Source organism: Pseudorca crassidens, chromosome 16, assembly GCF_039906515.1.
Source record: "Pseudorca crassidens isolate mPseCra1 chromosome 16, mPseCra1.hap1, whole genome shotgun sequence".
NCBI lineage: Eukaryota > Metazoa > Chordata > Mammalia > Artiodactyla > Delphinidae > Pseudorca > Pseudorca crassidens.
Window position 1 is genome coordinate 822484 of NC_090311.1, and position 21375 is coordinate 843858.

The window sequence follows — 21375 nt, forward strand, 5'->3', positions numbered from 1 at the left end:
GTGTCACCTGCCTCTGCACGGACGTGGCCCTATACCCCAGCCCTGCTCCCGAAGGAGCCTGTCCTTTAGGGAAGTTTTCCCGGGTTCTTGGGAGATTTTCTGGGAGAAAGATATAAATCAGAATGTATCATGAGGGGTGTAGATGCTCATTTTCCTTAGAAGTAATGTTTGAACTGTGAATCCACGGTGACGTAGGTACCGCAGGCTGCTGGTTACTGGATTTGGGAGTGCCCTCTGCATGCGGATAGCTTCAAAAGCACTTTGAGCCCATTGTAAGGGAGGAGCGTGCGTTCTCATCTCAGCCCCTCAGAGGCCGCTGAAGGCTGCTGGCGGCCACCCCCCTCAGCCCTGACCTGGGTCGCTCCCGCCCCCTGCAGTGAGCATAGCCGGCACTGGCACCCCTGCACCTGCACGTGGTGGTGATTTTGGTGATACTTTGTAACTTCGGGATTCTTGGGGCCACTCGAGGTTGTTTATTTTGGGGGTCGATGGGGTAACCTGGCCAGAACTCCCCGGCTCGTTCAGTGAGGGTTTGCTGAGCGCCTCCTGAGGGCCAGGCCATGCTGAGAGCTGGGGGCAGGTGACCGCGGAGCCAGGGATGGCGCCGGCATCACCCCCGGGAGGCAGGCAAGGCCACCTGCCCCCCGTCCTTGGTCCTGTCAGCCTGCAGGGCTTCCGTGCGCAGCCGTGGAGGGACGGGGACTGGGTTGCCGTGGACGCCTGTGGTGTGACAAGGGGACGTTTGTGTCCCTGGGGGCTCAGGCTGTGCTCTCGAAAGGAGCCGGTCTCTCTCTGAGATGCAGCGTTGTATGGGTGAAGCAACGGCGTGGGGTGGGGGAAGTGTCGCTGCAGGCAGGGAGGACCCAGGGGCTGGGAAGGCCCTGGGGGCATTGCGCTGGGTCTGTGCTCCCGGGACCTCTCCTCCACTCCACTCACTTCCTCTGCAGGCCACCGTCCACCTGCTGCGATCAGAGGGCGTGCAGCTAAATGACCATCCCATGCCCCCCGAGGACCTGAGTCAGCACCCGGTGGGCTACATACCCGCGTCCCCAGAGGACAACGCCGAGTGGATCACGTACCGGTAGGGGAGCCGCGGGGGCGCGTCCTATGCACCTGGCACCGCTCACGTGTGGCCCGGGGGCACAGGCTGGGACGCGGGCCGCGCCCAGACATGTGAGAGAAGTGGCCGGCTGTCCAGCACGACTCACTAGCTCACGTCGTTGTTCGCTGTGGTTAGTCTTCCTCGTTATTGGTGGAAACGAGATGTGAGGGAGTTGGTGTCTGCGGAGGGAAGCGGTAGTCGGGGCTGGCCATGGGAAACTGTCCCGGGAAGTATGTGCATGGAAAGAGGGTCCACAGGGAACCCCCAGAGACTTGCCCACGTGAGATGCCAAGTGCGGTTTAATCATGAAATCGAGGTGCTGTGGAAACAACCACAGTTTTTAGCCATTGTTTCATCTAAAATTAAATATTCGAGAGGTGAACGCGGTGGTGAGTGAGAGTCCGCGTTGCGGTGTCGCAGGAGCCGAGGCTGTTGGCTGCTTCCCGCTGAATGCGGACAGGGGCCACTCTCCTGTTTGTTGCACCCAGTGGACGGGCCCGCACACCCACCTGCTGTGGAGGGGTTGGGGATGCCGCCGGACTCCCTCTGCCCACGAGAGGCACAGGGAGGAGGGCCCTGATTTTGCGCAGATGGGGTTTGTCCTGGTGTTTTAAGTCGCCTGTGAGAGCGCAGCCCGCAGCCTTCCCCAGGGGCCGCCGCCGCTTCCGTCTGGGCCGGGCTCCCCACGCCTGGGGGAGGGCCCAGGCCACACCTGACCACCGCTTTTGTACAGCCCACGAGCTAACGGTGGTTTTGATGGCTTTTAAGTTTGTGAAGTTAAATAGCGAGAAACACACAACAGAGACTCCATGCAGCTGTCGAAGCCCAGGGTACTAACTGTCTGGCCCTTTAGAGAAAGGGCTTGCCAGGCGCTGGTCTGAGGCCAGCAGGTCCCACGTGCCCATGTGGACGGAGGAGGGCAGCCTGTGTGTGATGGTCCGGGGAGACTGGGCACAGGCAGGTGCAGAGCTGGACTGGCGGCCTGCAAGCCTCGGCCAGGGGTCCGTCCTCGGCCAGGGAGGGGCAGGGCGAGGGGCGTCCAGCAGGGAGATGGGAGAGCCAGGCGGATGGGGTGGAGGTGGGAGGAGATGGGCAGGCTGGGTCCTTCAGCGGGAGTGGCGGGCAGCCCCCAGCAGGGCAACTTTCTGACCCCTGGGCTCTAGGGATGGCTTCACACTGGTGTCTTCCTGCCGCTTTGGGAAGGGTCTTAATCCCGGGGAGAGCCTGACGCACGCCTTCTGTAGGACCTGGATAGAGGGCCTGTCGCAGTACACCATGAACAGCTGGCTGCGCTCGGCCGACATTGGGCAGATGATACAGGAGGCGTGGCTCGTGCAGAACGCCGTGGTCTACGTCCTGAATCACAACCAGCACCTCATCACGGCCGGGCGCCAGAGGGAGCTCGTGGACGCCTTGTACCACCTCCTGGGCATCGTCAAGGCCATGGGCCACAGCGGGTGGGTGAGGCTGCCGGTCGCTGTGTGCATCCTGGCTTCCCAGGAGGGCCCCATCCTGCCCCTGCCAGAGACCCTGGGATCGGGCCGGGAGCTGTGGGGTGGGACGTGCGGGGCCACCCTCACCTAGTGCGTAGCAGTGACAGGGCCTCTGTGTACTGGCCGTGCACCCCGAGCAAGATACTCACCCTCTCTAAGCCTCAGGGCACCGTGTGGGGATCGATGAGGTGCTCAGACGCCCTCGGGCCCGTACACGGATTCCCAGCAGCACCACTGCCACGCAGCTTCCCGGCCTGTCACACTCTTGTTGCAAACAGTGCGATTCTGAGGGAGGTTGGCGAGGCCCAAGCCTCGTAGGAACGGGGGTGGAAACCGACCTTGGTCTGATTTGGGGCGGGTTGGAAATCAGTGTCCGGGAGTTTTCATATCCAGGTGGTGTGAACTCATGAGAGACCGATGTTTTCACTACCTGAAGTTGGAAGTGTGAAAGCGTCAAGTCAGGCCAGACCTTCGCCTAATGAGGGTGACTGTGTGAAGCCCTCTTTGTGTTCTCTGCTGCTTGGGCATTTAGTCTAAACACTCAGCTTTAAAGTTTTCCGCCAGATCCCGAAGCAGAAAGGCTTGAGTGAGTCAGGACGCAGCTACATGTGCACATGGGGACTTTTACACTGCGAATAGGACGGAGCAGCCATGGAGGACGGCCTGCCAGTGCCCTCACCTCTCCTCTGGGCGCGAGGCCCGGGCAGGGTCCCCAGGACCGTAGGGGTTGCGGGAGCACCTCTCTTTCTAGGCGGGTGTCCGTGTCTCTGTCGTAGACACAGGTCGGACCGCGTTTGATGGTTTTAAATGTTTTGGTGCTGAGACGTTTCAGGAAGAAGCAGGGAGGTTCTGGTCCAAGCCCGCTCCATCCGTCACCCAGTGGAGGGCCTGCTGGACGGCCCGGCAGTGGGCACGGTGGCCAGGTGGGCCTTTCTGTCCAGGCCCCGCAGGACTCCCTGAGGAGTCCACCCACACGGCACAGGTGTCTCCCAGGCGTGAAGGCCGCCTGGTGGAGGACGAGCCTCCACCGCAGCCAGTCCTGTCACCATGGCTTCCTCCCTGGGATGGCCTGGCCCGGACATGCTTCTCTTCCAGAGACTTGGCGCTGCTGGCGACGCTCTGCAGCACCCTGGCACGAGGCCTGATCATCGCCTGGATCCCAGCCCTGACGCCAGAGAAGTCTAGAAGACACACACGCTCAAACCCACTTCATACGCCGCTAGACCCTGAGGCCGCCTCTGAAGTCAGGACCGCAGTGGAGGTGCCGCGCCCGAGGGTGGGATCGGAGCCGGGGGAGTGGCAGACCCCGGTCAGTGCAGGCGTCAGTGGGAGAGCAGTTGAGGAAGGAAGCTGCAGGCATTCTCAGCTGCCCAGAAATGGGGCGTGGGGTGGGGGGACACGCTTTCTCTAAGAGCAAGGAAACAAGACGAGAACACCTGGGTGTCAGTGGTGGGGACGTCCCTGCAAGTCTCAGAGCTCAGAAAAAGGTGGACATAAGGCCAGAAAAATAGGACCAGTGCCAGTTCAGAACAGGAAAGCCGCAACACCAAAGGAAAGATGCACAGGCCGGGGATACGGGCGGTTCCACGGTGACCGAGGGGGGCTGTTTGTGCCCTGATTGCGTCTCCCGGGGACGTGGACTGTGTGGCGGTCTTCCCAGTCGAGGACGAGGGATGTTGATGGGTGCTGACAAGCACGGATGACCCCTCACCCATTCCTAGTAAACGTGAGCGAAGGTGAGTTCCGTAGTGAGTCTGAGGGAGGCGCAGAGCCTGCGGCTGCCCCAGGTGTGGCCGGGAGCGGTGCCTCCTTCCCGCTGAGGCTGTGCCTCAGCCCCAGGACTAGTGCGTGTTCGGGCCACCGTCCCTTCTGGACCCAGCGCCGGGTCTGCTTGTTTTTGCAGCTTTAGGTCTTGGCTCGGGTCCCCTGTTTGGGTTCAGGTGTCATGAGCAAGGACACCTCCGTTTCAGGTCTGTGAGTTCGCCCTGAACCTGACCAACGGGACGGTGCCTGAGGAGGCGGTGCCCGTCAGCATCCGGCAGCAGCTCATCGCCACGTGGGTGAAGGCCAAGCAGCTGCTGTGGCAGCAGATCGGGCCGCGCCTGGGCACGGACGAGCAGGTGCCAGCCGGGGGGCGCCCCCGCTGAAGTCTTCCCCACCCGAGGGCGAGCAGCCTGGGGGACGGGGCGGCGGGGCTGCGGAAGGGGTGCTTCCCTTCAGGAGGGTCCGTCCTTGCCCAGGCCGACCCCCGAGAGATGGGGCGTGAGGCCTCCTCTGCCTGCCTGGCCGCTGGAACATCCCCTCGTTCCTCCAGCCGACTGGCCACGATTCTAACTGTCCACCAAGAGCCGCTGGGCCTCTGGGGGCGCTGTCCACCCTCGGTGACACCTCGCTGTGGCTTTATCTGGAGGTGTGTCTAGGCCACAGGGGGACACCTCCCTGGCAGGGCCCCACGGGCCACCTGAGCTGTGAACGCAAGGCCGTCGGGGTGAGGATGCAGGGACCCAGAGGGGAGGGGGCAGGGCCAGCCCCACGGCTTCTCCTCCTGCAGACGTGGGCCGTGGATGGAGGCCAGTGGGAGGTTCCCTGGGGCCCCAGCTGGAGCCAGGACACGTGGCTCAGGTGGGAAGTGAGGCTGGCAAGGCAGGGACCATCAGGGAGGGGCATCTGAGCCTGCCGGGAGTGAGCACCGGGTTGGAGCAGGACCAAGGGAGGGGCCTCTAGGCAGAGGGCCACCGCTGTGCCTGGCCACCTGCCCTCCACCTCTGGCCGGCTCAGCCAGCCTCCGGGCCACCTTGGGGGCTGCAGCGCCTACTCCTCTTTATTACGTGAAGAGGTAGCTTGGAGACAAACACTTACACAAACAGCTCCGATCGTTGCCGCAGAGCTGATGTTTCACAGGGTCACTTCCCGAGTAGTCCAGATTCTCCAGCCCCGGGGCTGACGGGCCCTCTGCACTTCCTTCCCACCAGAGCGCCAACGAGGGCATCAACTCGGTGACCGGAGTCCTCGTTGCTCTGGAGATGCACTCCTGCAACGGGCTGGGCCTCATGGACTTCACGGTGCCCCCCTTGGCTCAGGTAGCTGTCGCTCCCTCACCCCACAGGTGTCACGTCCCCCCAGAAGTCACCTTCCTCCCCCTTGGCCCACGCAGGTGTCACTAGGTGCCTGGTAGGCATTCCAGGGGCTGTGCCCCGACAAGGCTCCCCAACTCGAGGTGCTTATTCGAATTGTGCTGTCGAGACAAGGAGCCCCAGGTGGCCAGCGGCCCTGCCGTGTTCTCTGCACAGCGCTCCCAACAGAGCCGAGGGTCCCCTCAGGGCCCCTGAGTCTGGTCTCCTGGCTCGTCAGAGGGCAGGGCTGCCCATGTGGCAGGAACGCAGTGTGGACACTGGGACATTTGTCCTCAACCCACCAGCCCCACCCAGGCTTGGCCGCAGTTGGCAGCTGGAGCCTCAGCCTTGCAGGTGACTCGGCCTAGGCCGGGTGACCACTGGACCCATCCATGTGATGTCAGCCGTGAGCTGGCAGCAGAGACGCCCCCCACCCACTCACAGACGCCCCTCTCCCCCGCCACCGGCAGCTGGTGAAGATGGCCTTGGAGTGCAGCTGGTCGGACCCCTTCGTGGAGCTGCAGACCCTGACGCGGCTGACCCACTTCACCTACGTGGCCCGGGACCACGAGGCCACCATGGCCTGCTCGCAGAAGGCCATCCAGACGGGCATCAAGCACCTGCAGGCCTTCAGTTCGTGAGTCGCCCCAGCGCCCGACCTGTGTCCCTGTGGCGCGGTGCGTCCTCTGAGCCCGCCAGGCGGGGCAGCCTCACCCACTCGGCCCTGGAGCCACCCCGCCAGCCCCGCGCCGGCCGGGGCAACGCCTCAGCTGCGGCCCCTGGAGAGCCGTGTTCAGCAGGGTCCCGAGGCCCCACGAGCCCCGCCAGCTGCGGGCGTGACGGGGGCTCAGAGGCCGAAAGGGCCGCAAGGCTCGACCGGCGGCCGCTCCCACAGGCAGGCAGCTTTGTTGAGTTAGTTTTGAGCAGGCGACTTAGGAGGCCACGTAAATTCGGAAGTAACTGAAGGGTGATTTCAGTGAAATGAAAATAGCCCCCCGCCACTGGCTCCTCTCCGCCCGAGCGCTGCTGGCGGCGGGCTCTCCAGGGTGCCGGGATGGCCGCAGGCGCTCCAGGCCGCTTGCTCCTGTGCCCCGGGCCCCGTTCAGCTCGTCGGTAATCAGGGCTTCTGATCCTTCCGTCTTCCTAAACAGGAGGTTGTTTTAAAGTTGTTTCTGTTGTGAGTATTTCTGCTGTAAAGACTGTTTCCCTTGAGGCTCTTCTCTTTGCCTTACTTCTGAGTCTATTTCCTGAAAGACAGGATCCTGGCCCCCAGGCCAGGAAGATACCCATCGTGGCCGCACAGCCAAGCTGACCGCTCGAGGCCGGATCCAGGGAGGCCTGGCCTCCTGCCTCTGGGTGATGGGAGTGGAGGCCTGAGCCTCTTCCGGTCAGGATCCCGGGGCTAGCTGCGGGAGCGCGGCCGACACGTCCCAGCAGCTGCTCTGGGGCCTGCGTGGGACACCCCCGTGGGTGTTTGGGGGCTGACAAGTGACCATGACCCGAGCTGTGGTCACCCGCCTCGCATGCAGCCAGGGCCACAGGCTGCTCCGAGCTCCCGTGGAGGCCCCACCCGCACCTCATCTGTCCCTGCAGCGGCTCCTGGGCAGGGGCTGCCGTGCCCGCACTGGGAGCAAGGAAACCAAGGCAGGCAGAGGCTGAGGCCCTGGCCGAGGCCACCCAGCAGGTGGAGGCGGAGTGGGGAGCCCCGGCAGCTGCTGGCGTGAAAACCAAGGCAGCTGAAGCAGAGGCTGGACGGAGCCCCCAGGCCAGCCCAGCATGTCTCACTGCGCCCACCCCCGCAAGGGGCTTTCCCTCGTGACTGCCTTTCCTCCAAAACGGAGGTGGCTTTTGCTCAACAATCCATCCTGAGAAGGACTTGGCTTCTGAAAGGCTTTCGAACGTCCTGCCCTGGCCTCACCGTGCAGCAGGTGGGGGCCGAGGGCTCCGTGACGGCCAGGGGGCCGCTGGCTCAGGTGCCCAGCCTACGGAGATGGAGAAGGCGCAGCGGTAGCGCACGGAACACCCGGCCCCCCGGCAGGACATCTGATAGCAGCCAGGGACTCGGGGTTATTCCCGGAAGCCTCTGGTCCTTAGCACAGGGGTCCCCACCAGACACTGGTCTCCACCAACAACTGTAAAGCTGTGCTCGTCAGCAGACGAGCCCTTCCGAGCTCCGCACAGCATCTTATACACACTCTCCAGTGTGAACCGAGGTTCCTCAGACTTTTGAGAGGCCCTCAGCTCTGAAGAGAAGACCAACGAGAAGAAATAGGGAAAATTACTCTGGAAGAAACTGTCAGCTTTTATAATATAATATGTCCAGTTATCTCACCAGGAGAGGCGGGTTCATTCAGGAATAGCAGAGGAATTGCAATTAGGGAAATGCAAACTTCGGTGGACCACAGGAAATGTGGAAAACAAGGAGGGGGATCTTGCTTTTCTAGGAAAAAGGGGGAGTCAGGGGGGGCTGTGATAGCCAGAGTCCACTGGGGGAGTTGGGGGTCCAAAGTACCGAGGCTTCCTGTTGGCTGTCTGTGCCGGACTCTGATCGGCCGGGCTGTTGGGGGTGGAGGGAAGGTTCCTTCCTCCTGCTGCACAGTGAGTAGAGGCCCCTTCCTGTCTGAGATGTAGGTGAGGCCCCTTCCTGTTTGGGGTAATTGCGGTGCGTGGCGGACGTGGGACCTCCCTGACAGGCCTGGCCTGACTCTAGCTGTAGCTGAGGTTTCTGTAATTCATTCCACAGAACAGATTACATGATGATCAGAAGAAGTATTAAAAAAATAATAATAATAACGTCCAAGGTATTTGAGAAGATGCAGCATTTAGAAGTTAAAATGTGTTATGGAAAAGGAATGAGGAATAAAAGGAAAAGGACTAAAGAGCTCTTCAAAATTAAAAAGGTAATTTCTGAAGTTGAAAATAAAGTCAGTGAAGGGCTAGAAGATAAAGTGTGAGGAAATCGTGCAGGAAATATATGAAGAAGGACAGAAGGAAATGTGACAGAAAAGCCAGAAGAAACAGTAGGAGGTCCTAAACCCAGCTATTGGAATTCCAGAAAGAGGGGGGAAAGCGTTCTTAAGAAAGGGGTGAAAAGCAGGAGCTTCCCTGAGCAGAGGACACCGTCTCATGACTGACCCTCCCACTAAATGACCGGCGAGAAGAATGAAGAGATACTCACATCCAGATACGTCATGGGGTCATCAGGTCACGGTAGATACGGAGACTATCCTACAGCGTTTAGAAGAAAAGAAAAAGAAGAAGGAAATAGAAACGCATCAGTCTTCTCAGAAACCATCACTAGCAGCTAAAAGAAAGTGGAAGGTTCTAAGTGGAAGTAGTTTTCAACATGTAATTCTAACTCACCCAAACTTTCACGTGTCCTGGTAAAGAAAGCTACTTTTAAACAGATGAGGACCTAGAAAATGTATTTGTCACACACCTGTTTTTAGAAAGTTAATTGAGGATACACTCCAGAAAAACAAGGGAGTAACCCAGAAAAGAGAAAGATGTTGGATGCTGGAAATGGAGATGCAGTCCAGAAAAGGTGCCCAGCTGCACTGCTTGCTGAGAGAGCCTCCTCGGCAAGGATGCAGGGGAGGGCCCTGGGGGTGCGGGCAGGGCCAGAGGAGGGCCCAGTGTTGTGGAGAGTTTACAGGTATTGTGGTAAAGGAGGGAGGGAGAAAAGCCAGTTGGAAATGCCAGGAGGTAACAAAAGTAATAGCTTGCCTCTTCAGTGAGAAACACAGACATTATCTGGGTGTTTATTGATATTCCAGTGTTAGGATTAGCATTTTGACAAAGAAGGCTTATTTGTGGTTACCCAGTAAAATATCAATGTTACCAATTTTGACAGTACGAAGGTAAAGTAAAAGCACAGATAACATACTTTAGCAGCGGGAAGGGGGACGAGGACAGGTGGCGTGAGACCCTCATCTGAGAAGCTGAATATTCTGAGGTACAAAGATAATAAGGGAATTAAAAGTAATGCTGGGACCGGCTATATTCATAAGTTGGGAAAAGGGACTTCTGTAGGTAATGTTTAAAATTCATAAATTGGGAAATCAAGATAGAAGCCAGTTTTTTGGAGGAAAGCGTATACCTGCTAGAAGATAGAGCTGAAGACCTAGGAGTCATTCCCTCTTGGGAATAGGACTGGGGGCTGGGTAGGGGAGTAGTTCTCAACCATGTGGTAGGTACCACTTTGATAAAAATTAGAAGGTTAATTCTAAAAGAAAGAAAAAGACTACATTCATAAAGAAAGAGTCGGTGTGTGAGGGCTGCTGCCTCGTCTTCTTATAGCGGAGTTAAGGCTGATTTCACTACTCGTTGCCGGCACCGCAGAGCTTGTGAGGGGACGGGGTGGCAGGGTGCCTGCTGCGGTGATGGGTGTGTGCCCCAGCTTCGCTGTTCTTTCCTCAGTGACCCTTAAATTAACTTTTATTTTAAAACAGCAATTCTTATAATAAAATAGGCTAAAAATATAAATGTTTACGTATGGTAATAGGGAAAGGGGAGGTCGTGCAAGACTATGTAAAAGTTTGGTTTTCACCTCGAGACCTTGGAGAACTCATTTGTAGACTGTTGCTGTCCTCTAGTGGTGGTCGGTGTCACTACTCTCAGTGGGGTCACCCCTACCCGGGCTTGACTGTGGACCTGACCCGTTTTTCACCACACTGAGGGCCAGCTGTGTCTAGGCCTGGAGCTGGGCGCTGGGAGGCTGGACACGCAGAGGTGGGCGGCCCTTGGCTCTCTCGGGGATGCCGACTGCACGGTGGCCTTGCTGGCCCCTCAGAGCCCTGGGCCCGGTCCCCAGTCGGCAGGATCCGCGGTCAACTTCAGCGCGTGGCGTGTGCCGCAGGTGATGCGCCTTTTTTCAAAACAGTTATACATATTTCAAATTTTTATGCTCATTTTTTCTATTTTGCAAGTTATGTAAAGAAACTCAGTGTGGAATTGGTCACAGTAATTTTCATGATAGCATTTCACAGTAATAGTGAAAATAGTTTTCAGATCTTGGTGAAAAATAGTGCAGTTACTAATCAATTAGTATTCTCACCTCTGAGTGTGTAATTACCAGAATCAGGTTCATATTTATACTATTAATGTAAAGGAATATATATTAATAGGAATTTCATGTAGATCCCTAAAACAGACCAACAGAGATTACCTTTCTACTTTGTTTAGCACTTTTATTTGACATAATCATCATCACTGTTGGGTTTTTATGTGAACTTAAAAGTCACTTTTTCTACCAGTTCTGGCCATGACACACAGTGGATCTCATACTCTTGTGCTGTTTAAAAAACTGTAAAACTTGACAAAATACATGAAACAACTGCTTCCAGACACTGGCCAACAGATGGCCCAAGGCCACGCTTCTTGCAAGAAGAGGCCATCAGAAGTGAGCCCCACGTGCACCCTCGCGCTCTGCCTGGGGGCGCGGGGCGCTGCCCAAACTGCAGCTCCGGGAGCTGGAGCCCAGACAGAAGAAATGCTCTCGGGAGGCAGAGACCAAACCCTGGGGCTGCTGGGGCCTCTGGACTCCACAGAATGCAAGACGAGCGAGGAGGTTCCTGGACAGAGAAGGCCAGATCCTGCAGGCCTGGCAGGAAGCAGGCGACAGAGATGCCAGAGGCCCCGTGCTGACCCAGGACAGTCAGGGAGCCCTTGCTGAACCGCCGGGGCATTCAGGAAGACCACGCCTTAGGGGCTGGGCTCTAAGGGCCACGCGAGTCTTGCCCTAAGACGCCTAGTCCAGATCTCAGTATGATAAGGGTGAGCCACAGGTGAATCCTCTGCCTGCCAGAATGAAACCCCACCTTCCTTGAAAGGAAGGCAACATAATCCACACTCTCAGCAAGACAGCCCTCCATCCTGCCCCCCGCCCCCCGCCCAGCGTAACAGCGAACATCACCAGGCATGTGGAAAAACAAGAAACTGTGGCCCATCCCAGGAGAAAAAGCAGTCAGCCGACTCAGACATGACACAGATGTTGGAATTAGCAGACGATGGATTTAAAACAGTTATTGTAAATACAAGAAAGGAAAGAAAGGATTTTAATGGGCAAATTGCAGGTGGTGAATTCCAACAAAGAAATGGAAACTCTAATTAAAGAACTAAGTGGAAATTCTAGACATGACAAGTACAATCTCTGACATGGAAATATCAGTGGGCGAGCTCGACATCTGATCGGTAACTCTGAACACAGGTCGGCACACTATGGAAACTGAGGCACAGGGAGAAAGTCCTGAAAAACGGAGGAGCAGTGCCTTGGGGACCAGTGGGCTAGAGCCCATGGGCCAGCACAAGTGCAGGTGTGGTCTCAGAAGGACAGAGGACAGAGGGCGAGGTGGGAATACGTATATTCGAAAATGTAATAGTTGAAATTGTTTCAAATTGAATTAACAGTATCAACCCAGAGATCCAGGATTTTCAATGAACTCCAAGCAGGATATACACGAGGGAAGCCACACCTATTTTTATTGTAGGCAAACCGCTGGAGACCAAGGTGACAAGAAAACCCTGGAAGGAAGGTGGAAGGGGAAAAGGATGCATTGCACACAGGGAAACAGGGATGAGAGGCGAGTTCTCAACAGGAACAATGTAAACCATCTTAAGTGGTGAAAAAGAAAAAACCCTGTCGATCTAGAATTCTGTATACACCAAAAATAGCCTTTGAAAAATGAAGGCAAAATCAGGCCATTTTAGATTAATTAAAACTAAACCATTTTAGATTAATTAAAACTAAAACTAATTTTAAGTAATTAAAACTAAGAGAATCCATTCCCAGAAGACCCACAGAACAAGAAATGCTAAAGGAAGTTCTTCAGCCTGAAGGAAGATGGTACCAGATGGAAACTCAGTTCAGGAAGTAGTGAAGAACGCCCCAGGTGGTGACTGTGTGGCTGAACATAAAAGGTTTTCCCCCCTTCGGTTCTTGAATTCTTTAAAAGACATACGCCTGTTTCAAACAAAAATACATTGCATTGTGGGATTATTAACAAATGTGGAAATACAATGTATGACAGTGGTAACACAAAGGATGGGAATGGGAGAGATAGGGGTATATTGAGAGTTCTTACACTGTCTGTGAAGTGGTATGATATTAATTCACCATAGACTGTGATTAGTTAGGAATGTATGTTGCAGTCTCTAGAGCAAGTACTACAGAAACAATAAAAGAATTATACCTAGACATCCAATGGAGAAGATAAAATTGAACACTAAAAATATTCAATTAATCCAAGAGGGGAGGAAAGAAAGGACGAACGTATGGGACAGAAGGAAAGCGAATAGCAAAATCGAAGGTTTAACCCAAAACCACACCAACAGATCCATTAAATGTAAATGGACCAACACTCCAGTTAAAGTGCAGAGTTTATCCCACTGGACCCAAAAAGCAAGACCCAACTCGAAGCCATTTTCAAGAGACACTCTTCAAATACAAAGACACAGGTGAAAAGTAAAAGGAGGGGGACAGATGGCCTCTGCGGCAGCAGCTGCAAGAACGCCGTGGGGCTGGAGTAAAGCTCCCAGGATGTGTGATCAGAGGTAGAGAGGCGTTTCACAAAGATAAAAGGGTTCAGTCAGCAAGAACACGTAAGAATCTTAAACGTGTATACACTTAACAGCAGAGCTTCAAAATTCAAGAAGCAGAAAGTTCGATACAGCCACAATTACAGCTGCAGATCTCGACATTCCTCTCTCAGTGGCTGATAGAACAGAGTAAGCCGTAAGCATATAGGTGGTCGCCATCAGCAGATCACCCAGTTGTCACTGACAGACTCTCCCCAAGGACCACGTCCTAAAGATCCAGGTCTCCAGGACAGCAACGCCAGGGCCCAGCGGGGCCAGGCTCTCCTCCACCTCCTGCTGGGTTGGCACGCCCATCCTGGGGGACGGGGCCAGCCTCCGATTCACCCCTAGAGCATGAGCTTGGCCGTGCCCTGCAGATCCTTGTAGGCGGAGGGACAGCCTCTTTCTCCCCTAGACTCCTGACGGGCAGGGTGGCGGAGCAGCTGGCTCCTGCAGGTGGGTACCTGCCTTTGGGGCCTCCCAGGCCATGGCGGGGAGGTCTACCCAGAAACCAGTGCTTTTCTCCTAGAGTAAGCCTGGTGCCCCCTGAGCCGAGTTGCAGGGACGTGCGTGTGGTTGTTACGTGCACAAGCCACGGCTTGGCTGAGAGAAGAGAGCTCGCGGCACCCTTGACGTTGCTGAGTCTAAATTGTACGTTCTGAGCTCTCAGCGCAGAGCCTAGGCCCCCTGAACAAGACGTGCTCTGGGGCACGGGGAATGGGGCCCCATCGCTCCGGCAGGGCCTGGCCTCGCTTGGGGTGGGCGCCTTGTTCTGCTGCTGCTGCCGCACAGGACACCCTACGTATTAGTCATTCAAACATCAGCTTATGATTCTGTCTCATGGTTCTGCGGGTTGACTGGACTCAGCCAGTTAGTTCTGGCTTGGGGACCTTCATGACGTTACTCTGGACTCCCCAGGGCTCTCTCCAGGGGCCGGGGTGGGGTGTCCCCAGGGCTCTCCCCTCTCGGCGGCACCTCCCTCCCCTAGGAGCCTCCTGGGAGCCGTGGCGCTTGTCTGTCTGCAGGGTGGAGACTGAGTTGGTGGCGGAGATGCTGAGCACCGCAGCCTGCATCCAGGGCAGGAGCATCATGGATAACCTCAAGGGCTGGAAGCAGCTGCGCCTGACGGCCGCCAATGCCTTCGTTGAGAGTGTGAGGTGGGCTGCGGCCCCCGGTGGCCAGGGTCGTTGTGCGCGTGGCGCGTCTGGGGTGCGTGTTTTGGGTGGGGACGATGGTGCCTGCGGGGCGTGGTGCTCGCTGGGGACTGTCCCCAAGGCCGGCCCCTCCCCCAGTGGCCCTGTGACCAGGGTCATCGCCTGCCCCGTGCGGTGACACCCACCTCACCCCCGGGGGTTCCCGGCAGCCCTGAGCGTCTGAGCCAGGATGGGCCCGAGGAACGGGGAGCCGGAGCTCGTGAGCGGGTCACGGCGGGGCTGCCCTGAGCAGAGCCCGTCCTGGTCCTGCAGAGATGTCTTGGGGCCCCACCCCTCCCCTCGGCGCCTATACCTGTCCAGGTCAGACCTTCCCTTCCAGGTTTGGGGGTATCGCGGGGAGCAGCGCCCTGGTGATGCAGGCCGCCCGACACTTCTGGAACACCTGGCTGCCGCTGCTGTCCTCTGCGGTCAACAGGAAGAAGTGCAAGAGCGCCACTCAGGAGGTCATCAGCGTCATCAACAAGACGGAGGCCAGAAAGCAGGTGTGCCCTGGGCCGCCTCTCGCGTCCTTCCTCCAGCACGGTGGGCGAGGCTCCCGAGGAAAGACGGGCCCCGTGGAAGCACTCAGGCGATGAACACGACGGCTGCATGGGGGACAGGGGACGCTGACACCCGTGAGATCCCAGTGGGGCAGGCGGGGCGGCTCCTGGCTGCGCTCAGGGCTCAGCTCTGTCCTCCCCCATCCCTGAGGGAACCCTAACTCAGACCTAGAAAGCGCCAGTAGGAAAGGGGAGAGGAGGGAGGGTGGGGGCGCAGACCCACTCAGGGCCCAGGGAGGTTTTGCCTGACAGTGGACAGGCATCTGGTGGGCCTCGGGGAGTGAGGCCTCCTTCCCCCTCCGCCGTCACCCAGGAGTGCGGTAGGTCGCGGCCCGGGGACCTCCCTTGATCTGAAAGAGAAAGCGTCAGTCTGTCACCTTTGAGTATCACGCTAGCTGTGAGTTTTTCATAACTTTACTGTGTTGAGGAATTTTCCCACCACTCCTAGTTTTCTGAGAGATTTTGTGATGAAACGTTTTTGAATTTTGTCACATGCCTTTTCTCCATCAGTTGAGCTGATCGTGTGGTTTTCTCCTCTGTCCTATTAAGGCGATGGGTTACACTCCTTAGGTTGGACCAGCCTTGTGTTCCTGGGACAAATCTCCCTTGGTCGTGGTGAATAATATGTTTACTGTGTTGTTGGATTTGATCTGCAATTCAGCAACTTACTCTGTTGAGAATTTTTGCATCTATATTCATAAAGGGCATTCATCTATAATTTTCTTTTCTTGTGATGTCTTTATCTGGACCCCCTATCAAAGTAATGCTAGTCTCATAGAATGAGTTAGGAAATGTTCCTTCCTCTTCAATTTTTTGAAGAGTTGAGAAGGATAAGTGTTATTCTTTTTGTTAATGTTTGGTAGAATTCACCTGGGAAGCCAGCTGGTCCAGGAATTTTCTTAACTGGAAGGTTTCTGATTATTGATTCAGTCTTTACTGTTAGAATTTTGTTGCCATTTTTTATTTCTTCTTAGGCAATTTGAGTGTTTCGAGGGATTTTTCCGTTCCTTGTAGGCGATCTCATTTGTTGGAAGACAGTTGCTAGTAGGGTTCTATTATAGTTCTTGCTATCATTGTGGGGTTGATAGTACTGTTTCCACTTTCATTTCTGAGTTTAGTTATTTGGGCTTCTTTCTTCTTTTCTTTGCCAGTCTAGCTAAAGGTTTGTCTATTTTGTTGATCTTTGCAAAGAATCGATTTTTGGTTTCATTGATTTTGTTCCTTTTATTTTCTATGCTCTAATCCTTAACATTCCCTTCCTTCTGCTAACTTTGGATTTAGTTTGTTCTTTTTCAGATTCCTTAAGGTGTAAACTTAGGTTGTTGGTTTGAGATCTTTCTTCCTTTTCAGTGTCGGCATTTGCAGGTGTAAACTTCCCCCTGAGCCCTGCTTTTTCGTGTCCCATAAGTTTTCCTAATGTGCTTTTGATCCTATTGACTCAAAGCTATACAACTGACTTGTCTGCTTCGTGTCATTGTAAGCCGTAGACTGTGCTGCAGGGCTAGTCTGTGCGTGTGTGTGTGTGTTTTAAGGTAGTGAACCTTGAACTGGAGCGCCTTCTCTTACAGGGGAAATGTGATTCCACTTTTTGTGACTTAGTGTTTCAGAAATTTAGCCGCAGCTTCCGTAATTCAATGCTGAACCAAATGAAAAACAAACTGGTGAAAGAAGAAACTGCAACTTTCAAACGTCTGTACTGTTGATTTGTTTTTGCTTTAGGAAAAAGGGAAGACGCTGCTTCTGCACCAGTGGCCCACAGCCGACTTCCAAAGTGGAGGGACGATGGAAGGGTGTTTTCTCTCAGGTTTGTAGATGCAGGACAGACGGAGCCGCTGACATGAGGCCAGGCAGGGCCTGGTGGTGTTAGATCCCGAGCCTTGTGTAGAACAGGCGAAGTCGTGGCAGTGACCACGGGAAATGTCTGCTCAGCCCTGAACTCGGGCAGGCACGGTGAGGGTGAGGGCTCCTCGCGGGCAATCGGGGACCCCCACTGTAAGCATGAGGAAACCCCCCAAGCCTAGGCGGCCCCCCAGTTCAGGGCCACCCTGCGCCCTCCCAGGCAGCCTTGAAATCTAGCCTCTGGGTTTTTCTGACAGGTAAATCACACTTTTCCATTTCCATAAAGATGTGGAGATATACTTCTGCGAAAAAAAGTAGTGACCTTAATAAAATAAAACATATTGTATAATTTATTTCTAAAATAAAAAATGATTATCTGCTAAAAAATTATCATCCCTGTTAGCGTAAGGGCCGCGGTGTGTACCGCAAAGCGTGAATGTGTGGATTAGAGCCGTGGCCCTCCCTCAGGTGCCTCAGAGTCTACGAGAGAGAGAGACTCGATTTAAAATAGTGAACAAAGATGTGACCGTGTGTAATTAAACACTGAGTTGAACTCTAGACCCCCAGGTAAGATTGTTTGCTGGTGCCGCAGAGGGAGATGCAGACAGCAGCCCAGACCCGCAGGACTGCAAGGGCCAGTGAGGAGCCGGCTGCTTGGGGTCCCGGCACCGCCCGGAGCGCGTGGAGCCCGTGTACGCTTTACTCCACGTGCTGAAACATACTCAGCTAAATGGTTTAGCAGCGTTAACAATTCAAACCATAGGAAAAAATGAGAAAGTAGAATTGAGCAAAGCAATGTTCTGAGGAAAGATTCCTGCCTAAAGTTTAGAGTGATCAAAGAGGCACACTTTCAAAATACGTGAAAATTTAAATAATGAGAAATGAGAAAATTAAAAAGTAAACACTGGAAAAGTACTGGCATCAAATTTAGCGGCTAAATGATCCATTTCTGTAATGCACGAGCAGTTGCATTAGTCAGGCTACGAGATGCCACACTGCAGTAACAAATGGCCCCGACGGCTCAGCAGGTGAACTCGCACGGGCAGTCTCTCCCTGCTCGTCCGAGGCACCGTCTGGAATTTCTGGCAAGCGGGGTTGCCACGTCCAGGGGCATGTGGCCCTGCTGCCAACCAGGGGGTGCAGAGCCCTGACTGTAAGAGCCCTCACCACCGCGGCGTGTGGTTCCGAGTTGGCCCGGCCGAGATGAGAGGAGGAAAGCACGCTATGGAACCCACGTTCCCAAGTGTCAAGACGTTGACCAGTTTATCTGGTCACGTGCCTCAATCCCCCTGCTCCTGGGCACCTGTATTCCGTCCCAGCGCTGGCAGTGGGGGGCCACGGTGAGCCCTCAGGCCCTAAGTGGTGTGAGTTGGTGCTGTCCTCTTAGCCAGCATCCGGACAACATGCCGGCAGGATCCACGGGCGTGTTCACCCCTTTGCTATAACGATTCAAAAACGGGAAAGAGAGCTACACGGTCAGCGAGGTAAAACAGGACAACATGAGTGTCTGGCACCAGGGGCAGGGGCTCTGCTTTGCTGGACGGCGCGGCTGAGGCGGCCCCTCGAGCGGCCTGGGCGAGGCTGGTGGGGAGAGGCTTCTTCTTTCCTGACGCTCCCATTGTTTATTTTTAAAATTACGGAAGAGTAACGGGAGTTTCCAAAAGGGAAAGGGCTTAGAGGACTGCGGGGCCCAAGAAAGCCTGGCGGGGTGGGGTGAGGGGCAGCTGGGGGCACCTGGTGCAGGTGAGGCAGGTGGGGGAGGGAGGACAGCAGCGCAGGTGTCGCCCGGGAGGAGCCCCTGAGCCTTCAGTCCCAAAAGGACTGATGTGTTTCCCACGATCGGGGTCACTCCCGCTGCTCGAGGCCCGGCCCTGGAAGGGCAGCTCTGCGTGTGTCTAAGGGACGCAGATGACGAGGTCCTGTGGCTGGATCTCCACGCGGTCCCACCTGCTGTCCGGCTCTGCGGCATGAGGCCCGGGGTGTCCCAGACAGGCGGCCGTGTCCCGAGTGCTCCCTGGGGGCCTCTCGGTCCTGTGGACCCCCAGCTGCTAGCACCTCCATCCCCAGACCCCCTGACCGGCGCCCCTCCTGAGCCCCCTCTCCCACCGCAGGGGCCGAGGGTGACCTGACACTGAGGGCCGCGCTGTATGGCCTGCTGTTCCACAGCCACGCCGACCAGCATGACTGGGAGGGCTGCCTCAAGGTGCTGGACGAGGCCCTGCAGGTGCTGCCGCGGACGGCGCACCGCCTGTGAGTCCCTGAGGCCCCCCAGGGCGCCTCCCCTCCCCGCGCCTCCCCCCCCGGGGTACCTTCCCCTGCAGCCCCCCAACAGGGTGGCTCCCTCCTCAGCCCCCCACTCTCCCCTTTCCCCTGGTGACTTTATTTCCCTACCAAGAAGTCAACACACGAAGGGAGGGGATTTAAGCCCAACACACACAAATGATAAACGGAAAAAGCAAAACACAGCACGACACGAGACCCCCGAGGCACTCAGGTTTCCTTGTTTCTCTGCGTGAGCAGGAACGCGCACAGACACTCCAGTGGGTGTGCCTTCTATATGGGGACGACTTTCACCATCCAGGCGCTAATTTCTCTCTTTTACTTTTCTTCAGCTTGATTTTCAAACATATGGTCGTGGTGAAGGCTAGACTCGGCCAGAACTTCGTGATGGAAATTCAGAGATTCAAAGACCAGAGTGAGGAGTATCTGGCGCACATGTGGCGGCGCCTGGCCCTCAACTCCACAAGTGTCCCCGGGGAGCTGACCTGCTACCTCCACGCCATCCAGGCCCTGCAGGTCTGGCTCTGACTCACCGTGTGTCTGCGGATGAAGCCCCCGGGGGTGGGAAGGTGCGGGGGGAGGGGGGGCGGTGCGGAGCCCAGCCCCTCGGGAGAACCGGAAGGAAGGGGGGGCAGCGGGACACGAGCCGGGGTGGCAGACGGAGCCTGTCCTCCCACATGAGGGACGCAGTCCTTGTGAGGCCGTGTGGGGAGGGCAGGGGGTGGGCCGCGGGGCTCTGCAGCCTCTGGGGTTTCGGGGTCTTGGGGATGGCCCCCGCCCCCGAGAAGCCAAGACACGTGTTCCTCTCGACGCGCTTGGAGATTTGGGGGAGGGCGGGCACCTTGATTTGGTGCAGAGCTTGTGGGACTTGCCTCGGGGGAAAGAAGGCCCCTTGATTGTGGGACTGAAGCCCCCAAAGACGTGCCCTGCGGCAGGCACCTGACAGGCTTTTCTGTTGAGCAGAACGTTTCCCCTTCACGGAGCAGATCCCACCGAGGTTTTCAGAGCGCTCCAGGGTCGGGGTGTCCCCAGGAAGGGGTCCGAACACAGGCTCCATCGATGGCCATGCGGTCATGACCCATCGGTCAAGCAGAGGCCCGGGCCCACTACAAGCGGCCGTGGGTGCCCCTGCGTCTCGCGCCTAGAGCCCAGGCCAGGGTTCCTGGGGCCAGGCAGCTGTGCCGGGGGAGCAGGCGGTGCTATGGACGGGGCGGCTGCTGGCCGAGCCGAGCTGCCGGAACCCTCTGCACAGACTCCGTGGAAAGGCTCTCTGCCCCTTCCTTCCTTCGCTTCCTTTTTCTTAGGGGTACAAGGTGCTTTATAGTAAATTCACGGGGTTATGCAGCCATCATCACAATCAATTTTAGAACATTTCACCAGCCCCCCAAAACCCAGGTCCGTGGGCACTGTGTCCCTCCCCCCACCCCCGCTGGCCCCAGTGAGCCAGCGTTACACGCATGGAGCCAGACGAGGTGGGTCCTCTGTGTCCGGCTGCCCTCCCTGGACGTCTCGTCCAAGCTCCATCTGTTGAAGCGCATGTCCGGGCTTCACCGCTGCTGGTTGAATAGTCCTCCATCGTGTGGACGGAGGCTGCGCCGATGGGCCTCCGTGTTGCTTCCTCTTAGGAGCTCTTGTGACTGGGCTGCTGTAGACAGCCGTGTGCGAGTGTTTGCACGGACACGTTGCAGCTGTTCCCTGGGGCACGTAGCTGGGAGTGAGCTCCCAGGTCACGTGATGGCTGTCTTTAGCTACCGGAGTCGTGGTTTGACTTGCGTTTCCCTAGTAACTAACGTAGTAACTGGCAGCATGTTTTTCCTGTGCTAATCGGCCATTTGTGCATCTTCTCTGGAGAAATGTCTATTCAAATCCTTTGCCCTTTTAAAAACAAATTTGGTTTCTTGTCTGTTTATTGCTGCGCTGTAGGAATTCTTTATGTGTTTTGGATACAAGTCCCTTATCGGATATAAGATTTGTACATATTTTCTCTCATTCTGTGGCTTGTCTTTTCAACTGCTTTCTCGTATTCTTGATGATGTCATTTGTAGCACAAAAGTTTATAATCTTGATGAAGTCCAACTTGTCTATTTCTTCTGCTGCTTACGCGTATGGCATCGTAGCTGAGAAACCAGCGTGTAATCCAAGGTCACGAAGATTTCTACGTTTCCTTCCAAGGGTTTCATAGTTTCAGCTCTCACATTTGAGTCTTTGATCCGTCTTGAG

At 56.0% G+C, this 21375-nt stretch overlaps 1 protein-coding gene across 1 annotated transcript in view; it reads left to right on the forward strand.

Moving 5' to 3' along the window:
• Positions 1 to 21375, forward strand: part of CFAP46 (cilia and flagella associated protein 46) — a 90557-nt gene that overhangs the window by 24639 nt on the left and 44543 nt on the right. Inside the window, exons 17-27 of the mRNA XM_067708970.1 lie at positions 948 to 1081; positions 2347 to 2559; positions 3691 to 3856; positions 4566 to 4715; positions 5568 to 5675; positions 6179 to 6345; positions 14309 to 14440; positions 14817 to 14979; positions 16756 to 16840; positions 18987 to 19125; positions 19488 to 19671. Coding sequence (XP_067565071.1) covers positions 948 to 1081; positions 2347 to 2559; positions 3691 to 3856; positions 4566 to 4715; positions 5568 to 5675; positions 6179 to 6345; positions 14309 to 14440; positions 14817 to 14979; positions 16756 to 16840; positions 18987 to 19125; positions 19488 to 19671 — 1641 coding nt within the window. The remainder of the gene's footprint in view (positions 1 to 947; positions 1082 to 2346; positions 2560 to 3690; positions 3857 to 4565; positions 4716 to 5567; positions 5676 to 6178; positions 6346 to 14308; positions 14441 to 14816; positions 14980 to 16755; positions 16841 to 18986; positions 19126 to 19487; positions 19672 to 21375) is intronic.